The following is a 26,489-nucleotide window of genomic DNA, read 5'->3' on the forward strand; positions in this document are numbered from 1 at the left end:
TGGTGTAATGGTTAGCATTACTGCCTCTGAGGTCATGGGTTTAATTCATACCATGGCCCTAACTGTGTGGCATTTATATGGGCTTCCTTCAGGTAGTCAGGTTAATTGGCTCCCGATAAAAATTAACCCTAGTGTGTAAGTGTGTGCGTGTATACTAGATGGGACAGGTGGTTCTTATCTATTGTCAGATTCTCTGTTTACCTGCACTTCCACTGTATTTTCTTCATTTAGGTCAGTATTGGTGCCATCATACAGAGGCAATCCTGAGGCTCTTAGTGAATAATTCTGCACTCTGTGACACCAGTCATTTGTTGTTAGCAGGCAAATAATTATCTGTAATTCTTGTACTTTTGTTATATTGCAAAGTTCATTTCATAATGCAATTACAGCTTGATCAAGTGTGAAGATCCATTAAAAAGCATACTTACCTAGGCTAGAAGCTGTGGCCTGTCTGTCTTTTGGAGTAGAATCCTTTTTCTAATACACATTTAGAACCTTGGGCCTAATTCAGATCTGATCACTGGGCTACGTTTTTGCTGCCCTGTGATCAGATAGTCGCCGCCTACAGGGGGAGTGTATTTTCGCTGTGCAAGTGTGCAATCGCTTGTGTAGCAGAGCTGTACAAACTGTTTTTGTGCAGTCTCTGCGCAGCCCATGATTTACTCTTCCAGTACGAATCCTGCTGATCGGGGCCGGAGCTGATGTCAGACACCCTCCCTAAAAACGCTTGAGCCCGCCTGCGTTTTTCCGGACACTCCATGAAAACGGTCAGTTGCCACCCACAAACAGCCTCTTCCTATCAATCTACTTGCAAACGCCCGTGCAAATGGATCCTTCCATCCCGTCACTGACCGCCGATGCCCGTTGTAGCCATCCGACGCACCTGCGCATTGCGGTGCAAAAACGCACAGCAGCTATCACATCTGAATTAGGCCCTTTATTAAGCTTCAGATGCAGTTTTGCTAAATTAATAAAACTGTAACTGCTAGCATTCAAATGCTGGGGGCTTTCCAGCACAGGACAAGGCCGTCCAGCATGCTAATGGCAGCCAGCGTTGCGATCGCCAGCGTTGCAAATGCAAAATAAGGGAAGCCCCCTGCCTGCGCAGAATGGCTTTGAAGACAGATGCAGTGTGGTCATCTTACCCATCGCGTCGGCCGCCCTAAAAACGTACCAGACCCGCCCCCGTTTTTGGCACAATGCCCGCCCAAGGCATCTGCTTCTCAGGGACCTTCGATACAATGCGATGCAATCCTATCTCCTGACCACACACGCGCAGAACGGGTCCTTAGTTCCACTTATGGAATGCTGGAGAAATAATGCCCCTTCATGCCTATATGTGCAAATTGTTACCTGTCCTATAGGTATGTGCACAGCTTAGCCCAATTAGATGACGCTGACTACTCATCTGTAAATATCTCTCCTTCTGATTAAGGAGCTGGACAGGTTCGATGTTTCTGTAACATAGCTCCCAACTCTGCGGTGGCTGCAGGAGGAACATTTGCATGCCTCATAAATTAGGGGGCGTCTTTGCAACTGTGGGGTCATGTCCAGTGCTCTGTTAGCTGTTGGCCATGCCCCTTGTCCCTCTCTCCTGTTGAATAAACAGTATGTGTATACTATATGTCTCATATGATGCTCATATATCTGGCAAGTCTGATACTGACCCGAAACAATATCATTTGTGCTTTCAATTTTATATGAATTGGATACACTGGTGAAACTTTAAAACCTCTTTTCATAGACACTGTGTGAATGGCCCAAACCCTGTTCTTATCAGATTAAGCTTTTTAATTAATATGTTTTAATTGAGCTTGAGTTGCATAACCAAATATTTATAAGAGCCTCAGCCTACGTTACTGAATATGTCAGGTCTGACACTCGCTCTCAAAATTTTGTTCCCCAAGCTCCTTGGTTGCTTTTATTGCCACCAGTATGGTTTAGTTCATTCACCCAGTGTCTGTGGAAATGTGTTTTAAAATGACAGCAGTGTTCCCAACTTCTAAATAAAACCGATATTACCAGTGTGTTACATTCCAAAACCGGGCGACTACTACTTATATGAAGCAAGTACTACTGTGAAAGTATTTGTTGACATGTCCTGACGTACATCTGTGTATGTATATGGCAATCAAATACATGTATTGAGTATCTGCTTATTATAATAAGTGGTAAGTATCACCCTTCCCGTCAGATATAAATACAGGACTAAAAAACGCAGAACAAAGCTTGGAAGAAAAAGCAATGTATTGGGTAAATGTGTGGGAGGGTATGTATATGTCAGCAAAATGAAATTACTGAAAATCCTTGTAAAGCATTTTGGATATACTGTATTCAGATAAATAATGAAGTGCAAGCGGTAATGGGGTGCATACACATAATAAATAGCTGGCCATATTGTTTCACTTTTTGGCAAGTCAAAGTAAATCTAGAGAATTATACCAAAAATGAACATCCATGGACATTACAGAATATGTTTATTTCCACTGCAGGCTTTTTATGGTAAATGTTTTGGAGTACATGTTTTGGAGGTGATCAAAGACTCCGTTCCTGTGGACAAATCAAAACTGGATCCTAATAAGGTACATTTCATGTGCACTGTAAGATTCATTGATTGTTTTGTCTGCTTTGTTTGCAGTTATTATGGAGACTTAAAAATGAAGCCACATATCTCATGACCGATCAGCAGCACGGCAGGCACAGAGGGTCGGGAACCAGGAAGCAGAGGTGCCGGAAGGTGCCTCTGAGAGTGGCAGCTGCAGGAAGATTCTCTTCCAGCAGCCGCACAGTGGTCTTTCTTGCGACCATGTCAAGGAAAGCCCATCCTGGTGTGGTCGCAACTGATGTGACCACACCAGGCAAGTGGATAAACATTATTAATCAACTGTTACATGTTTGAGTTGAGGAAGTAAAGAAATTGACATGAAATGGGGAATGGAGTACTGAAGACATATATCAATAACCGCTATGGTAGATCTAGTATAACTTTGCACTCCTACAGACACGCGGTTTGAGAACAGTCTTCGCTAGTGCAATAATATTTTACATGTAAACACCAAATTTAAATTTAGGATGTTAAATATGATGATACAAATGATGAATGACGGGATGTATACATGCTTATCATCTTTTATTATAAATTCTTTATTCAAAATCATAAAGGTAAAACAAAGATTAATATATATTCTCCTCAGGCCTACATTCAGATTACGTTTGTGGAACCATACTTTGAGGATTATGAAATGAAATACAGAATGACACATTTTGAGAAGAACTACAACCTCCGCCGATTCATGTACACCACCCCGTTTACACTAGATGGGCGTCCCCGTGGAGACCTAAGTGAGCAGTATAAGAGGAAGACTGTCCTGACAACACTGCATGCCTTCCCTTACATCAAGACTCGCATCAAAGTCATCCAGAAAGAGGAGGTACCATAGCAGACAAAGATCTTATCTTCTAGTCTGTGTGGGCCGTAGGGGTGACAAAAGGGAATGTGAATATTGGAAATCATAGCACATAAAATAAAACATATCTGTTACATATACATACAAACACCAGAGATATACAGTTACAGTGGAAGGTTTCGCCAACCTTCTTTTTTGATTAGTGAAATAAAACGGCACAAATCTTGACAATGTCAGCGTGATCCACTGTGTTTACACTGGCAGCCTAACACAGCCCGCACACAATGGCCTTATGTTGACTAACAGACATGGTGCCATGCTGAAAGTGTTTTAAACAAAGGTGTTCTACAATAATGGTAACAGATGTATTACTTACTCACAGCTGACAGCTTCTTTCTGCTTCCCTAGCATGGGGCGTCTGCACTGAATAGGAGAAGGATTAATAAAGACTGCATATGCTGAATATATATGAGACAGGTCTAACAGAAGGCAGTCTACATGTTTATTATAAGGTCTAGCCAGTGTAGTAACCGTTACTATGACACATGCAGATAGATATATTGACCTTTGATATGATGACATAAGCAGTGCACTATGGCCCTCATTCCGAGTTGTTCGCTCGGTAATTTTCTTCGCATCGCAGCGATTTTCCGCTAATTGCGCATGCGCAATGTTCGCACTGCGACTGCGCCAAGTAAATTTGCTAAGAAGTTTGGTATTTTACTCACGGCATTACGTGGTTTTTTCTTCGTTCTGGTGATCGTAGTGTGATTGACAGGAAGTGGGTGTTTCTGGGCGGAAACAGGCCGTTTTATGGGAGTGTGTGAAAAAACGCTGCCGTTTCTGGGAAAAACGCGGGAGTGGCTGGAGAAACGGGGGAGTGTCTGGGCGAACGCTGGGTGTGTTTGTGACGTCAAACCAGGAACGACAAGCACTGAACTGATCGCAGTGGCAGAGTAAGTGTCGAGCTACTCAGAAACTGCAAAGAAATTTCTATTCGCAATTTTGAGAATCTTTCGTTCGCAATTTTGCTAAGCTAAGATTCACTCCCAGTAGGCGGCGGCTTAGCGTGTGCAATGCTGCTAAAAGCAGCTTGCGAGCGAACAACTCAGAATGAGGGCCTATATACCGTTGCCAATGTATTTTGTAAGATAAAAATGCAACATCTTAGTAATATTCATGTTTGTTTCCTCCCGCCTACTTATTTTCTGGTCATTAGCAATAGCTTAACCGTGTTATTAGCTATTTTTTTGTGCTTTCATACTCTGCATAAACTGTTTCTTTCCAGATTGACACACTAGCATAGGGGAAACATAATTGCATTCATATACTTTATGCAGTTGTTTGGGTTTTTTCTTGTTAATATTATATATTTTTATGTTTTCTAGTTCATCCTGACTCCCATTGAAGTTGCCATAGAAGATATGCAGAAGAAAACATTGGAATTAGCTGTTGCTACCAGCCAGGAGCCACCAGATGCAAAAATGCTTCAGATGGTGCTCCAGGGATCAGTGGGAGCCACTGTAAATCAGGTAACATTCATTACTCTTACAGCTTGTTACATTAGCTGGGAATGCACCAAAGTAATAATTGGGAGTTTAGTTGAATGGCGAATCCTACTGGTATGTACAAACAGTAACACTTTCATGACAGGTACATTGCGAATATTTGTTGCTCTCCTAGTGAGAGGGCATAAGACCATTCTTGGCCCCCACAGTTGTTGGCTTTCCTGTGGGGAGGTGCATGCTGTTTTCTTGCAACCTATTGCTATCTACTACGGAAACACACAGAGCCTGATTCGGAGTCGCATACAATGCCGATGTCCACATAGTTGAGCGAGTATTTGCAGCTGCATATGCGTGGAAAATTCTGAAAACCCCTATGGTGAATGTGATACACAGGGTGTACACACTGAGGCGCTGTTGTGTTCAGGTCACATGGTCCCTCGCATATGCTTGGTCTGCTGACCGCACATATACGCAGAACGGCCCTGGCTACCATTATAGAAGGGAAATGGTTGCTTCTTTACAGCCCCTGTCCCAGCATGTGATTTTTAGCAGGTACGGGCAAATGTGAATTTCTTATTGCTGTGAATAGTGTCTAGAAGATATTCTAATTATTGGGTCTGAAACCCAATGATTAGTAAGGAAGCCCTTTAAAAACTTCACCTCCTATAATATTTTCTTTAATGAATTAGTGACTTTTTCTCACTGAACACTCCTCACCTTTTTTTTATTGATTTGGTGTAACTGTTCCGTTTCCAGCCCCCATCTATGTTGTTTTCTTTATTATTGTTCTACCTGAACACACCACCCATATTATTTTATGAATGATTTAGGATTGTTTAATTCTATTACTCAACTACCCCTATCATTTTTACCAGCATTTTCTGACTCTTTCTTCACCCTATATTTAATGACTTTGCATCAGGGGGCTCTACCTCCAGCCATTTTCCCTGGGCTCTGCTGATTCTATGGTTCATTTTACCAGCCATCTTAAATGGGTGTGTACAGTGTAAGTGAGAGAGCTAATCAAAATCATCAGCTTGTGAGTGGTCCACTAGTTCACAGACCTGTTCTATGCCCTAATTTTTAGCTGTAGTAGTGAGACGTCATAGAGGCACCTTTTTTCAATGCCTTTTTTTCTACATAAACCCCAGGCTATATTTGGTACCTTTGTATCCCAGTCCATTTAATCAGATTAAATGCATACTTACATACATTTGATATTTGTGTACTCATTTTTCATTTGGCTCCAATAAGCATTATCTTTATATGACATAAAGAACCTTTTTATTTTGTTGTCTAAGGGGCAGTTTACATTCATTAATAATGTCATTAGTCTATAAAAAAAAACAAATTCATTTACTTTTCATGTTTATAGCATGTAAAATTTGACGCTGCAGACATAGGGCCTGATTCAGAGATGGATGCAAATGCAGTGCAGATGCGATTCTGTATGCAGCAGCTGGGCGAAAATATGCAAATGTAGCAGCTGCCGAGACTTGTATTAAAATGCGAACTGGATGCGTCTCAGATCCGCCACTTGTATGCAAAGACGCAACCATGGGATGCACATCGTTCGATCGCTGAAATTCTGAGTAACCCTTTGATTGCGCAGCATGGCCATTGGAAATTAGACACCTGTGCTATTTCAGCTGCATGTGGGATAGCAGTCACAAGCTGTGGCACCCCCGAAACGGTTGCAACACACCTTCATTTGAGTCGCCACTCCCCCATTACCTCCCACAGCTGCTCCCAGACTGTCACTCATTTTGTGAATAAATCCTTACTGAGACCAAAGTCATGGCACCATCTCAACACTTGCGCAGTGCAATTTATGTTCAGTAGCTTCAACATCACTGTTTACAGCATCGACATTGGGTCCCTCTCTGAATCTGGCCCACAGCTTCCTAGTCCATTGGATAGTGGATAAGATACTTTATCTCCTTGTTTCCTAGGCATCAAAAAGTAGATTCTAAAGTCAGTATAAGATTTAAAATGATGCAGCACCTGCCCATATCTTGACTGTAGATATTTTTCTGGTCTGCAACATATGTAGGCTAATTCAGATGTGGTTGGCGTGGCCTTTTCCTTCCCCATAAAAGGCAGTGACATGCCTCCATTTTCACAAATGTCGGCAGTTGCTGCCCGTATATGGCATCAGCTTGTCAATCAGTGACAGTCTGATCCTGTGTCGCAGGACCCATTCACACACGTGCAGAATGGGTCCTGCGCATGCATAAAGTACCAAACATCTGTACTTTGCGGCATGGAGTGCAGGACCAACCAGACCTGAATGAGGGCCGTAGTTAGGCTGGTGCCAAACCAGCTCTTACCAGCAGCATTGTATGTCACTTAAGGGTCCTTTACATCTGCAACAGCTTTCCACAAGTTCCTGACCCAATCTGTTTTGCCAATCAAAAAACACTGTTCGGTGAACATCGATGATCACAATCTGTTGGGGAATGGGATAAATTCTGCATATTAAAAATCTGAATTCTGCATATTAAAAACCAAGGAGTAGGGGGGGATCAGGAAATTGCCCCAGTCCATTGCAGATGTATGCAGGGCTGCCATCAGAAATTGTGGGGCCCGGTACTGACAAAATAGACATGGCCCCTCCCCCCCCCCCCCCCCCCAAAAAAAAAAAGATTCTGTCATACTGCTCCACCCCTATCTGATTTCATACATTGTGATATTACATATAAATGGAGTGTTGCGGACCTACAGGAACTGTTTACAGAGAGTTGATGCTCAAATAAAGCTTGTTTTAAGGAGTCCTCCTTGCGCATCAGACTTCTGTTGATTCACAGACTGGTGCAGCTCTACAGGTATTGGCGGTAGGAGCCAGGGGTGGGCCCCCCTCTATGTATGGGCCTGGGACACCAGTCCCCACAGTCCCCCCCCCCCCCCCCCCCCTCCCCTGATGGCTGCCCTGGCAGGCCTTAAAAAGTATTTGATATCTGCAATTATTTGTTATCACTACAGTTTACAGGATGTGCTTCTTCCTACTAATTCTAACACTTGTGGAAACTATATGTATTGTAGTCCATAGAAATGAATGTTAAACACACTGGCCTAGCACACTAAAGCTATGAAAGTTTATCTAAGTGTCCAAGCGGGGTTTTCCTTAGTATATGAAAAAAACTGTTAGAGAAAGCGTCTTACATTTTTCCAAGCATTTGTTAGCAGATGAAATACAGTACTGCTTCATATGAGATGAGTTGTCATTTTAGTCCTAACCTTTTGATGTCATTATCATGTATGTTGTTTACAACAGGGACCACTAGAGGTAGCTCAAGTGTTTCTGGCTGAAATTCCTTCCGACCCTAAACTGTATAGACATCACAACAAGCTGAGACTGTGCTTCAAAGAATTCATTATGCGGTAAGAGTAAAAGGAGAACTAGAATATAAATTGTTGAGTATACTTGAATACCACTTTGTTCATGAAGAAATTATACTGCCCGTAATTTCCTTAATGTTATAAAGTACTTAGTAAGTTCTATGATTTCCTTCTTTTTTTCTTATTCTACTATTTTCCTGCCGTGTCAAAGGACTTTAGCAGTGACGTAGCTGCAGAGCCACCATCAGAGGTGTAGGCTACAGGGGTTACATGGCTGTCAAATGTGTCTGGTGCTGATGGTCCAATCTGATGTGTCAGAATCACGTGTCTTCTTCTCTTACCACTTGATGATCAATTGTGCCACAAGTTTGTCTCCAATCCTGAAGCCTTAGATCACAGTGCATTTTTTGATCTTATACAACTCAGACAATGATAGCTACACACTGTAAGGTGGAAGATTATTCAGCTGACATGATGTGCTCAGCAGAATGATCAGCCCTCACGTTCTACATTACTGCCATATGCCTGCATTCTGAATGCTACTCTCAGGGGTATTCAATTAAAGTCGGATCCATTCCAACATGTATTTGTCGGAATGGATCCGACAACCCCTATTCAATCCCATCTTTATTCGACTTTTTCAAGTCGAATTTAGATGGGACGCAGAGGAGGAGAAGGGGGGCGAGCCGCGGGGGGACAGCCGGCGAGCATACAGGGAGATCAGCGCTACGGAGTAGCGCTGCAGCAGGATGTCACTCAGCCGCCCGACCTCACGGCAGCTTCCACCCAGCTCCAGCAGCGTGCTGGAGCCGGGTGGAAGCTGCCGTGAGGTCGGCCGGCTGAGTGACATCCAGCTGCAGCGCTACTGTAGCGCTGATCTCCCTGTATGCCCGCCGGCTGTCCCCCCATCTCCCTGCGGCTCCCCCCCACCCCCCCCTCGCCTCCTCTGGGTCCGCATCTCAAAAAGTCAAAAACTGCCGTAATTTCGACAGACTGCAGTTTTCGACTTTAATTGAATATACCCTTCAGTATTCTTTCTATGTTTGTATGTCTGTATCCAATGTTTGTTTGTGGCATGGGAGAGGTTGAGAACATAGACATCAGGGAGGTCCTGCATCTTTGATTTTTACTGGGCCCCACAATTTTTGATTGCAGCCCTATATCACTGTGATATAAAGGTGCTATTCGTGTGCTGCATTGAAAAGGTAGTAACTGTGGCACAGACAGAAGGAGTAGGGAAAATCAGGATAATTCAAGAAAATATAGCAAAGTAGTACAGTAAAACCCAAATGGAAGAAGCACAGCAGAAAGAGATGATTACACAGAAATCAAAGAGTAAAACCATAGCAGAGGTTGATACAGACCAGTCAGAGTTGATATTCGAATGAGAGCTAAGAATCAAAATGAAAGCAGATGCTTAGATGTATCAGGGGTTCAATGCCAGAGAAAACAGTATTAGGACAAATAACTGAAGAATACTGGGAGAGAAAGGATTAACGGACATGCAAAGACATTGTACTCCAGAAACAGGCCAATTTGATATGTCTGACACCTGGACCACTAGTTGTTATGCCTAAAGCAGGCTCCTTTTCTTAGGAAGCAGTCCTCCAATAATCATACGCCCCCAAGAACTATTCCCAGACCAGGAATGTGTGCAAGAACTAAGACAAAGAAACTGACAAAGGTACACTTCTAGCAGACACATAGGAAGATGCAGGCATAAACAAAAGAGCTAGGAGAGGAATGCAGTGCAGCAAGAATACCACACACAGGAAAAAGACTAAAAGAGAAGTCCCAAAGGCAACACGCTGTGGTGGACTAGAATGTAAAAAGCATTATAAAGAACTTAATGAGTGAGCCCAGAACCTCAATTACAGTACTTTGCAGCTATATGGAGTTCTAGATATTCTAGCACCAGAGTGGCAGATGTGCCAATGGCAGCACAGCCAGACATTTTTCTCCTATATTTGCAGCTCTGTTGCTAAAAGCGCCCACCTTCCTGTTTCTCCATCGGTCAGTGCACTCATTGCTAAGTACCTTCTATCCTAGAATCTGATCCTGATTCCCATGAACCTGCTCTGCTTACACTGTCAGTCACTGCACTGCTAATACAATGACCACAGGAAGTACAGCAGTCACCATGCACATTCTTGTAATCGTTGTTGAAGGGCAGGAAGTTTGCTGGTTGGGCAGGAGGAGGTCAGGAATAGACTGTGCTGGGAGGTGAAGTGAGAATCTCATCTATGCAGCCACTAGAAAGGAGCCACCGGAAGCTTGCATCACTACAGATTAAGGAGGTCTGGCACAGTTATGGGGTACAGTCTCTTGGACAATTAAATCATATAGGTATATTTAAGACCTTCCAACAACTCCAGGAAGATTACAATATTCCTGCTTTCTATTTTTATCGTTATTTACAAATCCGCCACGCTTGTCATACTCAATTTGTGGCTGCCCCCCTGATGCTCCGGGACACACCAGTTCGTGAACTAGTCTCTAACACTCAATACTGTACTATTTCCTTGTTATATCCAGCTCTGCTCCATGCCTACCATAAAGAGGCCCTTCCTTCTATTAAATCTAAATGGGAGGGGGACCTAGGACCCATCTCAGACAAAACTTGGAAAGATGCTATAGGCGCCTCTAGACTGGCGACTACAACAGTTCGATACCAACAGGTACACCTTTTTGTTTTACACAGAGTCTATATTACCCCGGAGAGGCTAATGAGATACGGAGGTAGGACAGATTCTAAATGTCCCCAGTGTGCTCTAACAGGGGGCACCTTTTGGCACATGCTTTGGTCTTGTCAAATAGTTAATGCATTCTGGCAAGATGTGATCAAGATTATAGTTTCCACTGGCATACCTGCTGATGTAATGTCCCCTCTTGTGTGTGTGTTGGCGGTGGTGGATGAGGAGTTGCTCGATGCCCCCTCCAGACGTTATGTTATCAATTTATGTTCTCTTGCACAAGTATCTATAGCCCGTTTGTGGATGGCACCTACTGGCCCAGATACAGACTCATGGATAGCCCTAGTGAATACCACATTAGCACATGAAAAATGTGTTTACATATCCAGAACAGCCATCACTAAATTCTATAAGATATGGGATAGATGGCTATCTTCACCATATGCCAAGGGTACTCACATCAATATGCTCTATGGTGCCAACTCAGTTTCATAAGGATACGTTATGTTGTTACATATTGTAGAAAAGAAACAGTAACTTATGATCGCACAGACGTATTGTTTAATACAGGTTGAGTATCCCATATCCAAATATTCCGAAATACAGAATATTCCGAAATACAGACTTTTTTGAGTGAGAGTGAGATAGTGAAACCTTTGTTTTCTGATGGCTCAATGTACATAAACTTTGTTTAATACACAAAGTTATTAAAAATATTGTATTAAATGACCTTCAGGCTGTGTGTATAAGGTGTATGTGAAACATAAATGAATTGTGTGAATGTACACACACTTTGTTTAATGCACAAAGTTATAAAAAAATATTAGCTAAAATGACCTTCAGGCTGTGTGTATAAGGTGTATATGTAACATAAATGCATTCTGTGCTTAGATTTAGGTCCCATCACCAAGATATCTCATTATGGTATGCAATTATTCCAAAATACGGAAAAATCCCATATCCAAAATACCTCTGGTCCCAAGCATTTTGGATAAGGGATACTCAACCTGCATACTGTTTATTCAGGTTGATACCGTATGAGGCTGGTACACATGGACAGTGAAATGTGTATGTGGTCTCATACATAGTCCAAATTGCTTGAAATCAAGTTGACCCCGTCTACACTTTATTCTGTATCTTTCGCTTGAATGCATGTACCGATATCGTTCATCTCTGTTAATCTGCATCTTCACGATATGCTATTTAAAGTTTAATTCAGAGGTTCTCAAACTCGGCCCTCGGGGGCCCACACAGTGCATGTTTTGCAGGTAACCCAGCAGGTGCACAGGTGTATTAATTACTCACTGACACATTTTAAAAGGTCCACAGGTGGAGCTAATTATTTCACTTGCGATTCTGTGAGGAGACCTGCAAAACATGCACTGTGTGGGCCCCCGAGGACCGAGTTTGAGAACCTCTGGTTTAATTAATGTCAATGACAGCAATGCTATTAAGTCGTGTTTTATTTGTTTTTTGTTCTGTAACTAAATCAAAACACAATAAAAATTGTCAAATTTAAAAAAAAAAAAAAAGAAAGGAGCCACCGGAGACTAGATTCTCATCTTGCAATCAATTTTTAATGAGCAGGTGATTGTTAAACACACAGAAAACTAGAGCAGGAAGTGTGCTGAGAGTGAGGTGAGCACCTCACATCTGCCACATTGCCTCATAGAAGGAATAGCCCTTGCAGCTTTGCAACATTGCCTGCTTTTCCTCATTAAATTACAGCAGACAATCTGAGGACCTTATTCAGTAAGGATTGTAAAATTTGCGATTCACAATCTGGCTAATTATTGAATGACTGCACATGTGCAGCGTTCACATTGCGCATGCGTGAGCAAAAATAGTGACAAATTGCGTACAGATCGTGATCGCAATGCAGCCGCGGTTTGACTGACAGGAAGCCAGCATTTCTGGGCGGAAACCTGCCATTTTCTGAGTGTGTCTGAAAAAACGCAGGCGTGCCCAGGCGTTTTTAAGGAGGGCCTCTGACATCAGTGATGACCACTTCCAGCCTCTTGTGTCGCATGAATTGTGGACGACCTTGCCTGGCGCAGATAGTAAAAATCTTCGATGATCTGATAATTGCGTATGGTTTTGCAATAAGCCGGCATATTGCGATGCATTTGCAATTTCTGCAGTGGGCGTTTTTTCTCCATTTCTGGGTGATAACTATTGGTTGCAGCAACTGCTTTTTAGCAGAAATTGCAATCCTTACTGAATAAGGTCCTACATCCTCTAAACTTAGGTGAACTCTAATTTCTTGCTGGAGTCCACAAAATAAATGCAACCACTGATGCGACTGGCATTATCTTTAGAAAGAAACTATTTGGTAGGCAGAAAAATAGAATGTATTGTAGAACTGCTGGTTGCTGAATAGCATATATCTGTATGACTGGAGGGGGTTTGCATTGAATAACCAATATCTCAGAAGTGTTCTCTGTTGCATTTTGCATGTCAGATGTGAACTTTATACTGTATATGAAACAACAAGGTGAGGGGAGAGGTTATTATCTGTTTCCATAATGAATTGTATACTTTCTTCATCTCTGATTGTATATTGGTTATTAGATGGTATTCTGTATTGCACTGTGTACTGGTTATCAGATTGTATTCTGCATTGCATGCTTGCAATCATATGGGTATTGTATGGGGTGAGTTAGAAATTTAAATGCACCTTGATCTTTCTATCAGCTCAGAGCTGGTGTTTAGGTATCATTTTGATTTATAGGACGCATTTTGCTCTTTCTATGTATAGTACAGTGCATTTGATGTCTACTCAAGATTAAATTAAAGCCACAAATGAGACTAAATTAAATACTATTTTACGAGAAAACCAGAAACATTATATTTGAGGAATGGGTAGTTTTAAAGTGGTAAGAGGTTAGACTTAAACATATTTTGGACTATGTGCCTTTTGAATCTTTTCTGCCTTCCTGTAACCCTTTGTGAAGGCACTTCCTGTATCCCATAATAATTCTGAGGCCTTGATGTCAACTGAATGGGACATCCTGTATGTTCTTAAATAAGGTCTACAGTGAGTTTTGTACTATGGGGGTCATTCCGAGTTGTTCGCTCGCTAGCAGATTTTAGCAGCATTGCACACGTTAGGCCGCCACCCTCTGGGAGTGTATTTTAGCTTAGCAGAATAGCGAACGAAAGATTAGCAGAATTGCGAATAGAAAATTCTTAGCAGTTTCTGAGTAGCTCCAGACCTACTCACAGATTGCGATCAGCTCAGGCCGTTTCGTTCCTGGTTTGACGTCACAAACACGCCCTGCGTTTGGCCAGCCACTCCCCCGTTTCTCCAGACACTCCCGCGTTTTATCCTGGCACACCTGCGTTTTTCCGCACACTCCCAGAAAACGGTCAGTTTCCGCCCAGAAACACCCACTTCCTGTCAATCACACTCCGATCACTTCAACGATGAAAATTCTTCATTCGGACGTGAGTAAATCTACTAAGTTTTGTGTTAAAATACTTAGCGCATGCGCACTGCGTACCATGCGCATGCGCATTTTAGCCTTAATCGCTCCGTTGCAAAAATCGGCAACGAGCGAACAACTCGGAATGACCCCCTATGAGAGGGACATAACCCACCAAAATCACTGGTTATAACTAGTATTCTACAGCACTAGCAGTTTTCTCAGCTTCAAACCATAGTCCCCATACCTATTCAGATTTGCCCAGATAGCCCCTAAATGCTTGATGGTTGTTCAGTGTCAGACTGGGGCATGAATGGCCCACTGGGGATTGCAGTGGTTGGGGACCTACTCATAGGCAAACTCATAGACAAATTCAGATCAAAACCAAATAAACATAGGCAGAGAGAAGAACATAGCTAGGAACAAAAAAAGCACAAACAAAACTCTAAAAGCTATGTGTGGAAATGCTAGGAGATTAGGAAATAAAATCCCAGAACTAATTGTAATAATGACAAGGATTGATGTAGATATTGTGGCAATTACAGAGTCATGGTGCAATGAAAATCATGACTGGGACATAGCTATACCGGGATATAATACAGAATGGGGTTTTGGAAGGGATCCCACTTGCGGCGCAAAGATATTTCAACGGTGTTATTATTTACCGTTGAACACACTCTTCGTCAGTTTCTCCGGGAATAGTCCATCAAATTGACAGAGAATAGTCCGTGTGGGGATTCAGTTCGATATGTGGATATGTAATTTTCATGCTTCAAACATTCAAACTTAAATTCATCTAAGTGTGATGCTCACAGCAAGGCTTACTTCAAGAGACGCCGTTCTTTCATATAACGGTTTCTTTCTCTGCAAGCCGGTTTGTCGTCCTCAGGCACCTTGATAAAGACTCAATAGTAGAAACGCGTTGGTGGAGCATGTGACGTTCTGGGGACCACACAAATCAGCACACTCAGCTACAAGGTGAGATACCCCGGGTACCATCTGTTTCACTGTTGGGCTGTGTTGTAAAACATCTTGATTTGCTGATACAGTTGTGGCATAGCAGCCAGAAATTGTTTTAAAGATATTTTTTTTAATAAATTTACACTTAATCCTAATACACTCCCTCGTGTTTTTTGCTTTAAATTGAGCAAAACACGCACATACGGGACGACTGAGGACGACAAACGGGCTTGCAGAGAAAGAAACCGTTATATGAAAGAACGGCGTCTCTTGAAGTAAGCCTTGCTGTGAGCATCACACTTAGATGAATTTAAGTTTGAATGTTTGAAGCATGAAAATTGAATAGAAGAAGTGCCCCGCACAGAGCATATAAAGAAACCTTTATAAGTGTTGTCTTAAGTGTATGAAAGTAAGCACACATGTGAGGAGCACTTGTACTATACCCACACCGTGGTGAACCTTACGGATATCATCTGCACTTCCTGATTAGCTATAGTCGAAGGAATCCGGGCAGAAGTCACCTCTTAATTTTTTCCTATTGCTTGGGAACATAAACTGAACTTCTGTATACCCATTGTGCTTTCTCCACATATCCACATATCGAACTGAATCCCCTCACGGACTATTCTCTGTCAATTTGATGGACTATTCCCGGAGAAACTGACGAAGAGTGTGTTCAACGGTAAATAATAACACCGTTGAAATATCTTTGCGCCGCAAGTGGGATCCCTTCCAAAACCCCATTCTGTATTATTACCCCATTGGTGTGTGTGGTGACACACCAGGATAAGACCCCACTATAGGCAGCAAAGTGAGTGCGCAGGAATATATCTAAAATTTTGGTCATATACCGGGATATACTTTATTTAGGAAGGACAGAATTGGAAAAAACGGAAGAGAGGTAGCAACGTATGTAAAAAAAAAAAAGCATAAATACTACCTTAATACAAAGTATTGAAGAAAAAACTGAGGATCTTCGGGTGATCATAGAAACAGGGGAGATGTCTATTATTCATATTGGTATGATATACAGGCCACCAGGGCAGGAAGAGGAACTGGACAAGAACCTATTGGTACAGGACATAACTAAAATGGCTTTAAAAGGAGAGGTAATAATCATGGGAGACTTTAATCTTCCTGAAGTAAACTGGGAGGTGTCTGTTGCTAGTTCCACTAGAAGTAGGGACATTTTAAATTCCCATCATCGGAGCATCCATGCACCAATAGGTGAAGGAGCCCACTCGGAAAGACGCAATATTAGACCTAATACTTACAAATGGAGACAGAATATCGGACGTAAAAGTGGGTGAAAACCTAGGATCAGTGATCATCAAGCAGTATGGTTCAGCATAAAGACAGAGACTAACTCACCCCATACAAAAACAAAGGTGTTGGATTTTAGGAAGGATGATTTTGTAGGGATGGGAAAATGTGTAAGTGATTCTTTGGCAGAGTGGAGGAACTTGGAAGCAGTGTAGGAGTGGTGGGAAACATTAAAAAGTGCAATATTAACGGCAACAGACCTTTGTATCAAAAGTGTTAGGAAAAACACAAGTAAAAGTAAGCCAGTGTGCACAAAATAATGAAGACAACAGAGATATATCTTATTAGACAGAAGGAGACTAAGAAGGTAATCAGATGTGCAAAGGCACAAGCTGAGGAGAAAATGGCCCAGTCAGTGGGTAAAGGAGGCAAAACTTTTTTTTAGGTATATAAGCGAAAGGAGAAAAACAAAAGGTGGAATAATAAAACTAAAGACAGAGACTGGGAGTCTTGTTGAGGGAGACAATGTAATAGCAGATCATCTTATTAATTTATTTTTGCTCAGTATTCACTACTGAAAGAGAGGGGAAGGGGCCACAGTTAAGTTGCAGGGATATTCAGGAAAATGAAACAAGTACATTTACAGAGGAGAAGGTCCTAACAGAACTCTCAAAGCTTAAAGTGGACAAATCTATGGGGCCAGATGGGATACATCCAATGATACTATAAGAACTTAAAGAGGTGCTGGTAGCACCATTGACAGAATTATTCAACAAGTCATTAGCTACAGGAGTAATTCCAGAGGACGGGAAAAGAGCGGACGTAGTCCCACTGCACAAAAGTGGAAGCAAGGAAGAGGCAAACAACTACTGACCAGTGAGTCTTACATCAGTAGTAGGGAAATTGATGGAAACACTCTTAAAAGAAAGAATTGTAGACCATCTCAAATCCAGCAATTTACAGGATCTCAAACAGCATGGATTCACTGGTGGGAGATCGTGTCAAACAAATCTTATTGACTTTTTTGACTATGTGACTAAAGTGATGGATAAAGGTGGAGCCATGGATATAGCTTATCTAGACTTTAGTAAGGCTTTTGACACTGTCCCACATAGCAGACTGCTGAATAAACTTGAAAGCTTGGCATTGGATACTAGGAATATTGAATGGATAAGATCTTGGTTGCAGGATAAAAAACAGAGAGCTGTGGTAAATGGAGTGCATTCACAGGAGGGAAATGTTACCAGTGGAGTACCCCAGGGATCTGTACTTGGACTAGTGCTTTTTAATATCTTTATTGGTTACATTGCAAATGGCATTAAAGGGAAAGTATGCCTTTATGCAGATGATGCAAAGGTATGCAACAGGGTAGACACACCAGGTGGGGTAAAACAAATGATTGAGGATCTAGGTAGACTAGAGGAATGGTCAAGAGTGTGGCAATTAAAGTTTATTGCCAAAAAATGTAAAATCATGCACTTGGGTCTCAAAAATCCAAAGGCTAAATATAGTATTATTGGCACTTTACTGGAAACTACTGAGGAGGAAAGGGATCTAGGCGTCATTATTTCAGGTGACTTAAAGCCAGGTAAGCAGTGTAACAAAGCAATGAGGAAGGCTAGTCAGATGCTTGGCTGCATTGGCAGAGGAATCAGCAGCAGAAAGAAAGAAGTAATAGGACTTCTGGTTCCGACGTAGCTGATGTGAGGCGGCTCTCTCCTCAACTCTGGTGCCGACAGCCCGTTCTACCCTGCTAGGGCTTTGTAAGCCCACCCAACCATGATGGTGACCTCCTGCTGTGCTGCAGCAACACTCGACCACTGTCTGGGCATTTTCCCTGGTGCTCCGGGACTCCGGTGACGAGACCCTTATTCGGCCCTGCCGTGAGCCGCGCTGTGACCTCTCCAGCTGGATGCACCCAGAGCTTTTGGGAGCCTCTTAGCTGCCGCCCCGCTGATCACCAGCCCGCTGGCTGTAGCTGGATCTGCGGCACTATTAACCCCGCCGCCAGCCGCACATAGCTGAGACAGAAGCCGCGGTCAGCCTGACACTTGTGGCTAATAACAGCCGTGCCACTGAGCCAGGTGTCTATATCCTCTGAAGGGCTTGGCGCCCCCCTGCTCCACACTGCCCTATGGACAAATTTTTATCTGGCCAGATGCCTAAAAAGCACCCACGCCTGGATTGCACTGCGTCCCACGAGATGGCCGCCGGGGTAGCTGCTGACATGGATGCCTCCACCATAAGTCTCCCTCAGGTACAACTGCCTTCTGCTACTCCCTCTAAAGTCCAACAACCCTTCACAGCTCCTGCTAAAACACTTCACACCTCAGCTGCTTCTCCCCCCTCCTCCTTACATATGCTGATTTAGTGCAGGCTGTGAGAGGGACGGTGCAGCCTATGCTAAATGAACAAGCTGCAGTTCATGCAGCTGCCCATCAAGAAGTGGTTACGGACATTAAGAGTCAGTACAAACAGCTGGCCAAGCGGGTATTGACAGTAGAACACACTGCCGGGGAAAACTTCCAAGCCATTTCCTCTCTGCAAGATTTAACTGCGCAGCTGAAACAATCTGACATGCAAATGTGGGCTAAATTAGACGACTTGGAAAATAGATCGCCTAGGAACAATTTAAAAGTAGTGGGACTGCCAGAATCCCTTAAAGGGCCAGGCTTATACCATTTTTTGAAGAAGACCCTGCCTGAATTACTTGATATCCAGGATGTTTGTTCAGATCTTGTGAATGAACGGGCCAACCGGACGGGTCAGCTGCGTGACTCTTCCTCCTCTAGGCCCCAGGTCGTTTTGTTCAAATGCCTGAACTATATACACAAGGAAACCATCTGATCCGTCTCTAGACGGATGAGAGATCTCACGTGGAATGGCTCCAAGATTCTTATTTTCCTGGATTATTCCCCTAAATTGACACAACTTCGTAAAGCCTTCACTCCGGTGTGTTCACAATTGGCTCAAGAAGGGAGGAAATTCGCCCTCCTTTACCCGGCTCGTCTGAGAATCTTCAATGGTACGTCCTACAAAATTTTTACTTCAGCCAAAGATGCAGCAATGTTTGTACGGGAACCAACACGTCCACTGGCTGATGATGACACTTGAGGATCTCACCTATTTCTATTATCTCACTCTCTTTGACATTCCCTACAGTCTGCGGCATGCTCTATGAACCTCTCTGCTACTTCTGTGCTTTCCTTTCGGAAGGATGTACATGGATTTGGTTGTTTCCTGATTCTTCAACACCATATTGCCGCTGCTAATATTGGGACATTCTTTGTGGTGGTGATGTATAGCCCGTGCATTTACTTCTGCCCTTTATTTGATTGTTTATTATTGTTACATATTCCTATGTTATTCACTCTGCTGTCTATTCTATATGCCATTTTTTTTGGGCGGGGGGGGTCTTCTCTTTATTCCAGAACTGTTATATTATGGCATTGTTCTGCCTTGATTCTTCTGTTCAGGTGTCTGTTACCTACAGGATGGTCACTAGTTTGGTTTTTGGAGGGGCTATTGTTCCCTCTCCCACATTTTTAGACAGGGCGGTTTCGGCTGGGAGCTCCGCCTTCCAGACAAAATTGCATCCTACTTTATTTCGGATATGTGAATTGTGAAGTTATTCTACCTAGAATTGTTATTGGAATATTCTTTATACTCCTTTTTCTTTTGCCTTTTTCTTTTTGACTCCCCCAAACCCTTCCCCCCCCCCCCTCCCCTGTGGTTTCTTGTCTTGTTTGTTGCGGAGTCTGGGTCACTTGTTCACTACAGTACATACATTTTGTGATATATGGCATTGATTAAGGTGGGCTCTTGGAATGTGGGGGGTATCCACTCCCCAATTAAATGTAAGAAGTTGCTACTCTATTTAAATAAGCTACACTTAGACTTAGTACTACTACAAGAGACTCATTTATTGCTTCCAGAAACATTGAAGTTGTCCACTCTTGGTTGGACAGTCCTTGCAGCTGCCCCTTAGGGCTGCCCCAAGGCTAGGGGAGTTGTTATTTTGGCAAAGAAGCGACTTCCTATAGAAGTACTACACACTGATATTGACCCTGGCAGTAGATATGTGCTGGTAAACTTTGCCCTTTTTACCTCTTGATATACTTTTTGTAATATTTATGCCCCTAATTCACACTCTGCGCTGTTTTTTCGAATGATATTACACAAACTGGCCCCCTTTATGTCTAATTGTTCACTCTTAGGGGGTGACTTTAATGTTATTTCCTCCCCGTTTATGGACTCCAATTCTCCTGCCCACAGAAGACCGCCCCCTAAGGTTGGCATCCCTTTTCTCTCACAACAACTAATGCTAACTGATGCATGGAGAGCCTTGCACCCTGTTGACAGGGACTTCACATGTCTATCTGCCGCTCATGGCTCACTCTCTCGATTATATTCTTTTGTCAGATTCTCTATTTTCTAATATAATTGATGCACCCATTGAGCCGGTGTTTCTTTCTGACCATTCTCTCATCTGGGTGTCCTTTCTTCCTCTTTAGACGTAGGCTCATATAAACTTTGGCGCTTTCCCTCTTATTTTGCCTCTTCTTTGGGTTTCCGTAATAAACTTGATGTGTTTTGGGAGGAGTTCAGACTAGATAACCTCTCCGTACTGGATTCAGACCCTATTCTCTTTTAGCAAACTTCTAAGGCCGTGATTAGGGGTCGTATAATTCAATATGTCTCCCAGACTAAAAAGGAACGTGCTTCCTCATATAAACTACTACAATCTCAACTAACAGCAGCGTACCAGACTTATAAGACCACCCCGACTCCTAGTAATAAATCTAGTTTTGTTTTAGCTAAGCACAAATTTGATGGCCTTCTCGCTTCTATGGGTGATAAACATACATTTTACAAAGACCACAAGTTTTATAGATTTGGTAACAAAATCGGCCGCTTACTCTCCAATTTAGTGAAATCTTCCGCTCCCTCATCCCCCTATCCATTCTATCCAGTGCCCTGATGGCACTTATGCCTCCACTGGTAAAGATATAGCTTCTTTGTTTCATGATTTTTATAAAGATATCTATACCCAGCCCCCCAGGGATGTCTCTGGCGAGTCTTCCTTTTGGGGGTCTATTGAATCTCCTTCCATTCCGATTAACTTGAAAGCCACTATATGCGCCCCGTTCACGCCCCAAGACATAGAAGCTGCCATAAAGCAGCTAAAGCCTGTGAAGTCCCCTGGTCCAGATGGATTCTTGGGAGAGTATTATAAAATACTTCTGCCAAAACTTATAGACCCGTTGGTATCGTTTTTTAATGCCCTACTCATTGCCCCCTCTATGCCCAGATATTTTACGGACGCTGTTATCCGCCTGCTGCCAAAGCCGGGCAGGAATCCCCGCCTGCCTGGCTCTTATAGACCCATATTTCTACTCAATGTGGACTATAAGTTGTTCACAAAGCTTTTGGCAGATAGGATACAATATTTGCTTCCTGGGGTGGTTCATTCGGACCAGACGGGCTTCATAATCGGCAGGCATTCCTCAGCTAACATCCGTAAGGTAATCGCAGCTTCCCATTGGTTAGGCGCTATTTTAGATTCTAATGCTTATTACTGTCGCTTGACGCTGAGAAAGCATTCGATCTGGTTTCCTGGGAACATTTATTTACCACCCTTAGTGAATTTAACTTCCCTAATCAATTGATCTCTCTCTTACGTATATTGTATACTAACTCCCATTCTCGCATTATTTGTAATGGATACCTGTCGGCCCCTATACCTTTGGGCAGAGGCACCAGACAGGGCTGTCCTCTTTCCCCACTCTTATTCGCTTTAGCCATTGAGCCCCTAGCAATTGCTCTTTACACCCTACCTGACTTTCACGGTATACGTATCGCCCACCACTCCCTCATGGTTGCGCTGTTTGCGGATGATATGTTATTGTTTCTTTCTGACCCCCCACCTCCATTCCAGCCATTCTTAAGTCCATTAATTTATTTGGCCTCTTTTCAGGATTTAAAATCAATTATGACAAGTCTGAGCTCTTCCCGTTGACCTCTTCTGCGTCTGCTCTTCTGACTTCTTCTTCCTCTACTTCTATCCTGTCTATATTTAAACACAATATGTCCAGGTTGAAATATTTGGGCATCTATATACCTCCCTCTTTGTCCGATGTCTATGCCCCTAATTTCACTCCCATTCTCCGAAACATTGCCACACAATTGGATGCCTGGTCACCTTTACCCTTGTCCCTTTATGGGGAGGGTTGCTGTACTGAAAAGTATTGTTTTTCCTAAACTTTCTTATCTTATCCAGATGCTACCATATACTCTGACAAGACCAGACCTCCGCTACTGTGAAAAACTTTTTGCCAATTTCTATGGTCCGGTAAAAGGCCCAGAGTAGCTTTGGTCAAGCTCAAATTACGCAAAAGTGCGGGTGGTTTGGCTGTGCCAGATATATCCGCTTTTACCAAAGCCGTAGCATTTCGGTATATATTTGATTGGTTGCTCTCCTGCTCTACCTACCTAATTACACTTTAGAGCAAACACTTTGCGCTCCATATGACCTCCGGGCTTTACTTCATACCCCTAAAGCTAGCCTTCCTCTCTCAGCTCGTACTAACCCTCTCTCTTGAGATGCTTATTTGGCATGGTGGTCGTAAACAAATCACTTAAGAGAAACCCGGCTCACTCCAAATGTATATCTTTTTGTGGCATTCCATGTTTTCCAGCGGCTCTAGACAATGTACGGTTCCTTCACTGGCAGCATAAGGGCATTGCATTAATTCAGGATGTATTCGACCCAGGGGGTGTATTACTGTCCTTTTCTGATTTAATTAACAAATACCAGGTCCCACGTGTAGACTTTTTTATGTACTTGCAATTGAGACACTATGTCCTCTCCTTACCCCTCTCATATGACCCGACCCTTGACATTGACCCTCTTACACATATTGTTGCCTTAGTTTTGCTTTCACCTTATAGAAAGTCTTATCTTTATTGGGACATTTTGTCTGGGTTTGAAACGAAGCTCTGGGCTTCGACTGTCAGAAGTTGGGAGGCGGATTACCTTGCTCCCATAACACATAAGGAGCTGACAGATAATTTTACTAATATTCTCAAAGCACTCCACTCGACACAGCTTCAGGAGACACATGTTAAATTTACACACAGAGCCTACATCACACCAGGTCAAAGAAAACATATGGTCCCTTCTGAATCTGGGAAATGTCAGAAATGCGGGACTTCCAATGCTTTATTCTTACATTGTTTTTGGAACTGCCCCAAAATAAAGAAATTCTGGTACAAAGTATTATGGTTTATTAATTCTACGTTCAATCTCAGGTTGAAACTAAACTGCAAAGCAATGCTTGGCCTACTCTTTACGGACTGGGGCATTCCGTCACAAAAGAAACACCTTATACCACTGTTATATATTATTCTGACTTTAGGGAAAAAGATGATTCTTACTAATTGGATTATTAAATCCCCTCCTAGACTTGATGCTTTGCGTTCTCGCCTTATTCGCACCTTATACTTAGATCTCCAGTCCACTCTGCCTAATGTAGAATGTAATGTTATACATTTTTACAGAAAATGTGGCCTATTTATAGAATCCTTGGACCCTTCCCACTAACAACATGTGTTATGTCTGTTTGATTCAACAAAATTATTCTTATTGCGTCGCATGGCCAATGACCCTTGAAAATACTTGTTTAACCTAATATTTGCTTGTCTTCATGCATGTAATGTGAGTCCTATTGTATTTTTGATCTCATTCTGTTGTATGCCTGTCACAAAATAGTTTATATGTGTTTCTGCCGAAACTGACTCCGTACCCTATGTCCCTCCCACCCTTCCCTCTCTAGTTTTGTCCCTCTTGCTCTCTCTTTATCTTCTTTATTTTACTGTTATGTTTGATGTACCATTTGTGCAGGTCCATTATGCCACTTGACTGAAGATCGAACTCTTGGATTTGTTTTTTGTCATTTTTACTATAAGCCTACTCTGATCCTGGATCTTTCTGTCCATTATGTTGTATTTTCTCTAAGTACGGTACTTCATGTTATGTTTATATCTCCCTATTGTCTTGCTTAGATGTATTCCTTATCCTTTTTATAAGACTGCACAAATGTTTGTATCTTTCTTTGTTTTATTACGAAAACCCAATAATTATATTCTCAAAGAAAAGAAAGAAAGAAGTGATAATAATGCCACTGTATAGGTCACTTGTACGGCCTCATCTAGAATACTGTGTTCAATTCTGGGGGCCATATCTTTAAAAGGATATAAATACATTAGAGACTGTACAAAGAAGGGCAACTAAAATGGTGCATGGCCTACATCACAAAACATATCCAAAAAGTCTAAAAAATCTCAATATAGCTTGGAGCAGAGAAGGGAAAGGGGGGACATGATAGAAACTTTCAAATATATCAAAGGTTTTAACAAAGTCCAGGAGGGGAACATTCTCAGAATGAAGAGAAGCAATAGGATATGAGGAAATGCACTGAGAATGGAGGGGGAAGGTTCAGGGGAAATTTTAGGAGAAATTACTTCACAGAAAGGGTAGTGGACAAGTGGAACAGCCTACCATCAGAGGTGGTAGAGGCAAAGACAGTAGAGCAATTTAAACATGCATGGGATAGACATAAGGATATCCTTACAAAGAGATGAGGATCAAATAAGGTTTGAGATTAAAAAAAATATGGTAAAAAAGGGGGGGGGGGCAGACTAGATGGGCCAAGTGGTTCTTATCTGCCGTCAAATTCTATGTTTCTAACTCGGTGGGGGGGTCTGGTTGCCTGGAACCCCCCCCCCCCCCCCCTCCTTTTGGCAAGTGGCTCAAATCATGACAACAGTAGCAGTGGTACTGTATATAATACGATTAATAGATCTGCAGCAGCATCATGCAGTTTAAGGGACAGAGCAGAGCTCAAACAGTGCACTGGACCAGAGAGTACAGTGGCTGCCAGTGCCAGGAAGAAGAGAAAGGAGTCTTACCATGAGGTGGGGGAATGTGTGCTTAGAAAGTGCAGTACTGGTTCTATAATGTCTGTGTATTTATTTATTTATTTGTTATGGTATATTTAACCTGTCCCTGACCATGAATTTATATTCTATAAATGTTTGATACAGCATATACTTTATACCATCTATAGTATTAAATATTAATACTGTATTCTATACAGTATTCAGTGTATAAAAAGACGAATGTGTACATTAATGTCAAGGGTCATTTGTAGGTTCTTCTACAGCTCCCCCAGACTCCGGCACTTGCTCTAATATTCCATAGACTGGGAGATTGTGGACTGCATTTGTAAATCCCACTCTAGAAATCCTGCGTTTGCCAGCTATCACAAAGGATTGGCCAGCCATTAAAGAGGACAGACAACATGGATACTACAGTGGGGCCCCTTTCTAAATATATAACTACTGATTGTTTTTGCACTATAAACTACTTGATTATTTAGTATACTAGTCTGGAATGCACTAAAATGTAACATATATAATAATAAAACAGATATTGATGCTCCTATCTATATACCACATTAATGAACTCTACACAGGATAGTGGATGCATGTACACGCCAACTAGTGTCTAAAACTCAATGACAGCTGCTCTAGGTCTAGTAAAGGCCAAATACATGCCATTGTAAAGAATAAAAAAATCTAAGTTATTACCACTGGGATGACGTACTGTAAATATTGTTTGTTTGGGGCTGTTTTTTTAGCTACAGTCTTAAGGCCCATACACACTTGCTGAAAAAATTAGCGATTTTCCCCCTTCCTGAGCGATGTCGCTAATTTTCTCGCCAAATGTGTATGCCGCCAGCGACGATCGATACACGGCCTCGCGGGTAGGCAACGATTGCCGCTGTCGTCAGTGCATGCATGCTCTATGTGGACTGTCGTCCAGGAGCTGCA

General features: G+C 42.4%; 1 protein-coding gene across 2 annotated transcripts in view; it reads left to right on the plus strand.

The window, feature by feature from the left end:
- Positions 1 to 26,489, plus strand: part of DOCK8 (dedicator of cytokinesis 8) — a 458,638-nt gene that overhangs the window by 412,564 nt on the left and 19,585 nt on the right. For both annotated transcript variants that reach the window (XM_063913931.1, XM_063913933.1), the window contains 4 exons: positions 2,493 to 2,582; positions 3,195 to 3,431; positions 4,796 to 4,939; positions 8,190 to 8,296. In XM_063913931.1, coding sequence (XP_063770001.1) covers positions 2,493 to 2,582; positions 3,195 to 3,431; positions 4,796 to 4,939; positions 8,190 to 8,296 — 578 coding nt within the window. The remainder of the gene's footprint in view (positions 1 to 2,492; positions 2,583 to 3,194; positions 3,432 to 4,795; positions 4,940 to 8,189; positions 8,297 to 26,489) is intronic.

Source organism: Pseudophryne corroboree, chromosome 1 (assembly GCF_028390025.1).
Source record: "Pseudophryne corroboree isolate aPseCor3 chromosome 1, aPseCor3.hap2, whole genome shotgun sequence".
NCBI classification, from domain to species: domain Eukaryota; kingdom Metazoa; phylum Chordata; class Amphibia; order Anura; family Myobatrachidae; genus Pseudophryne; species Pseudophryne corroboree.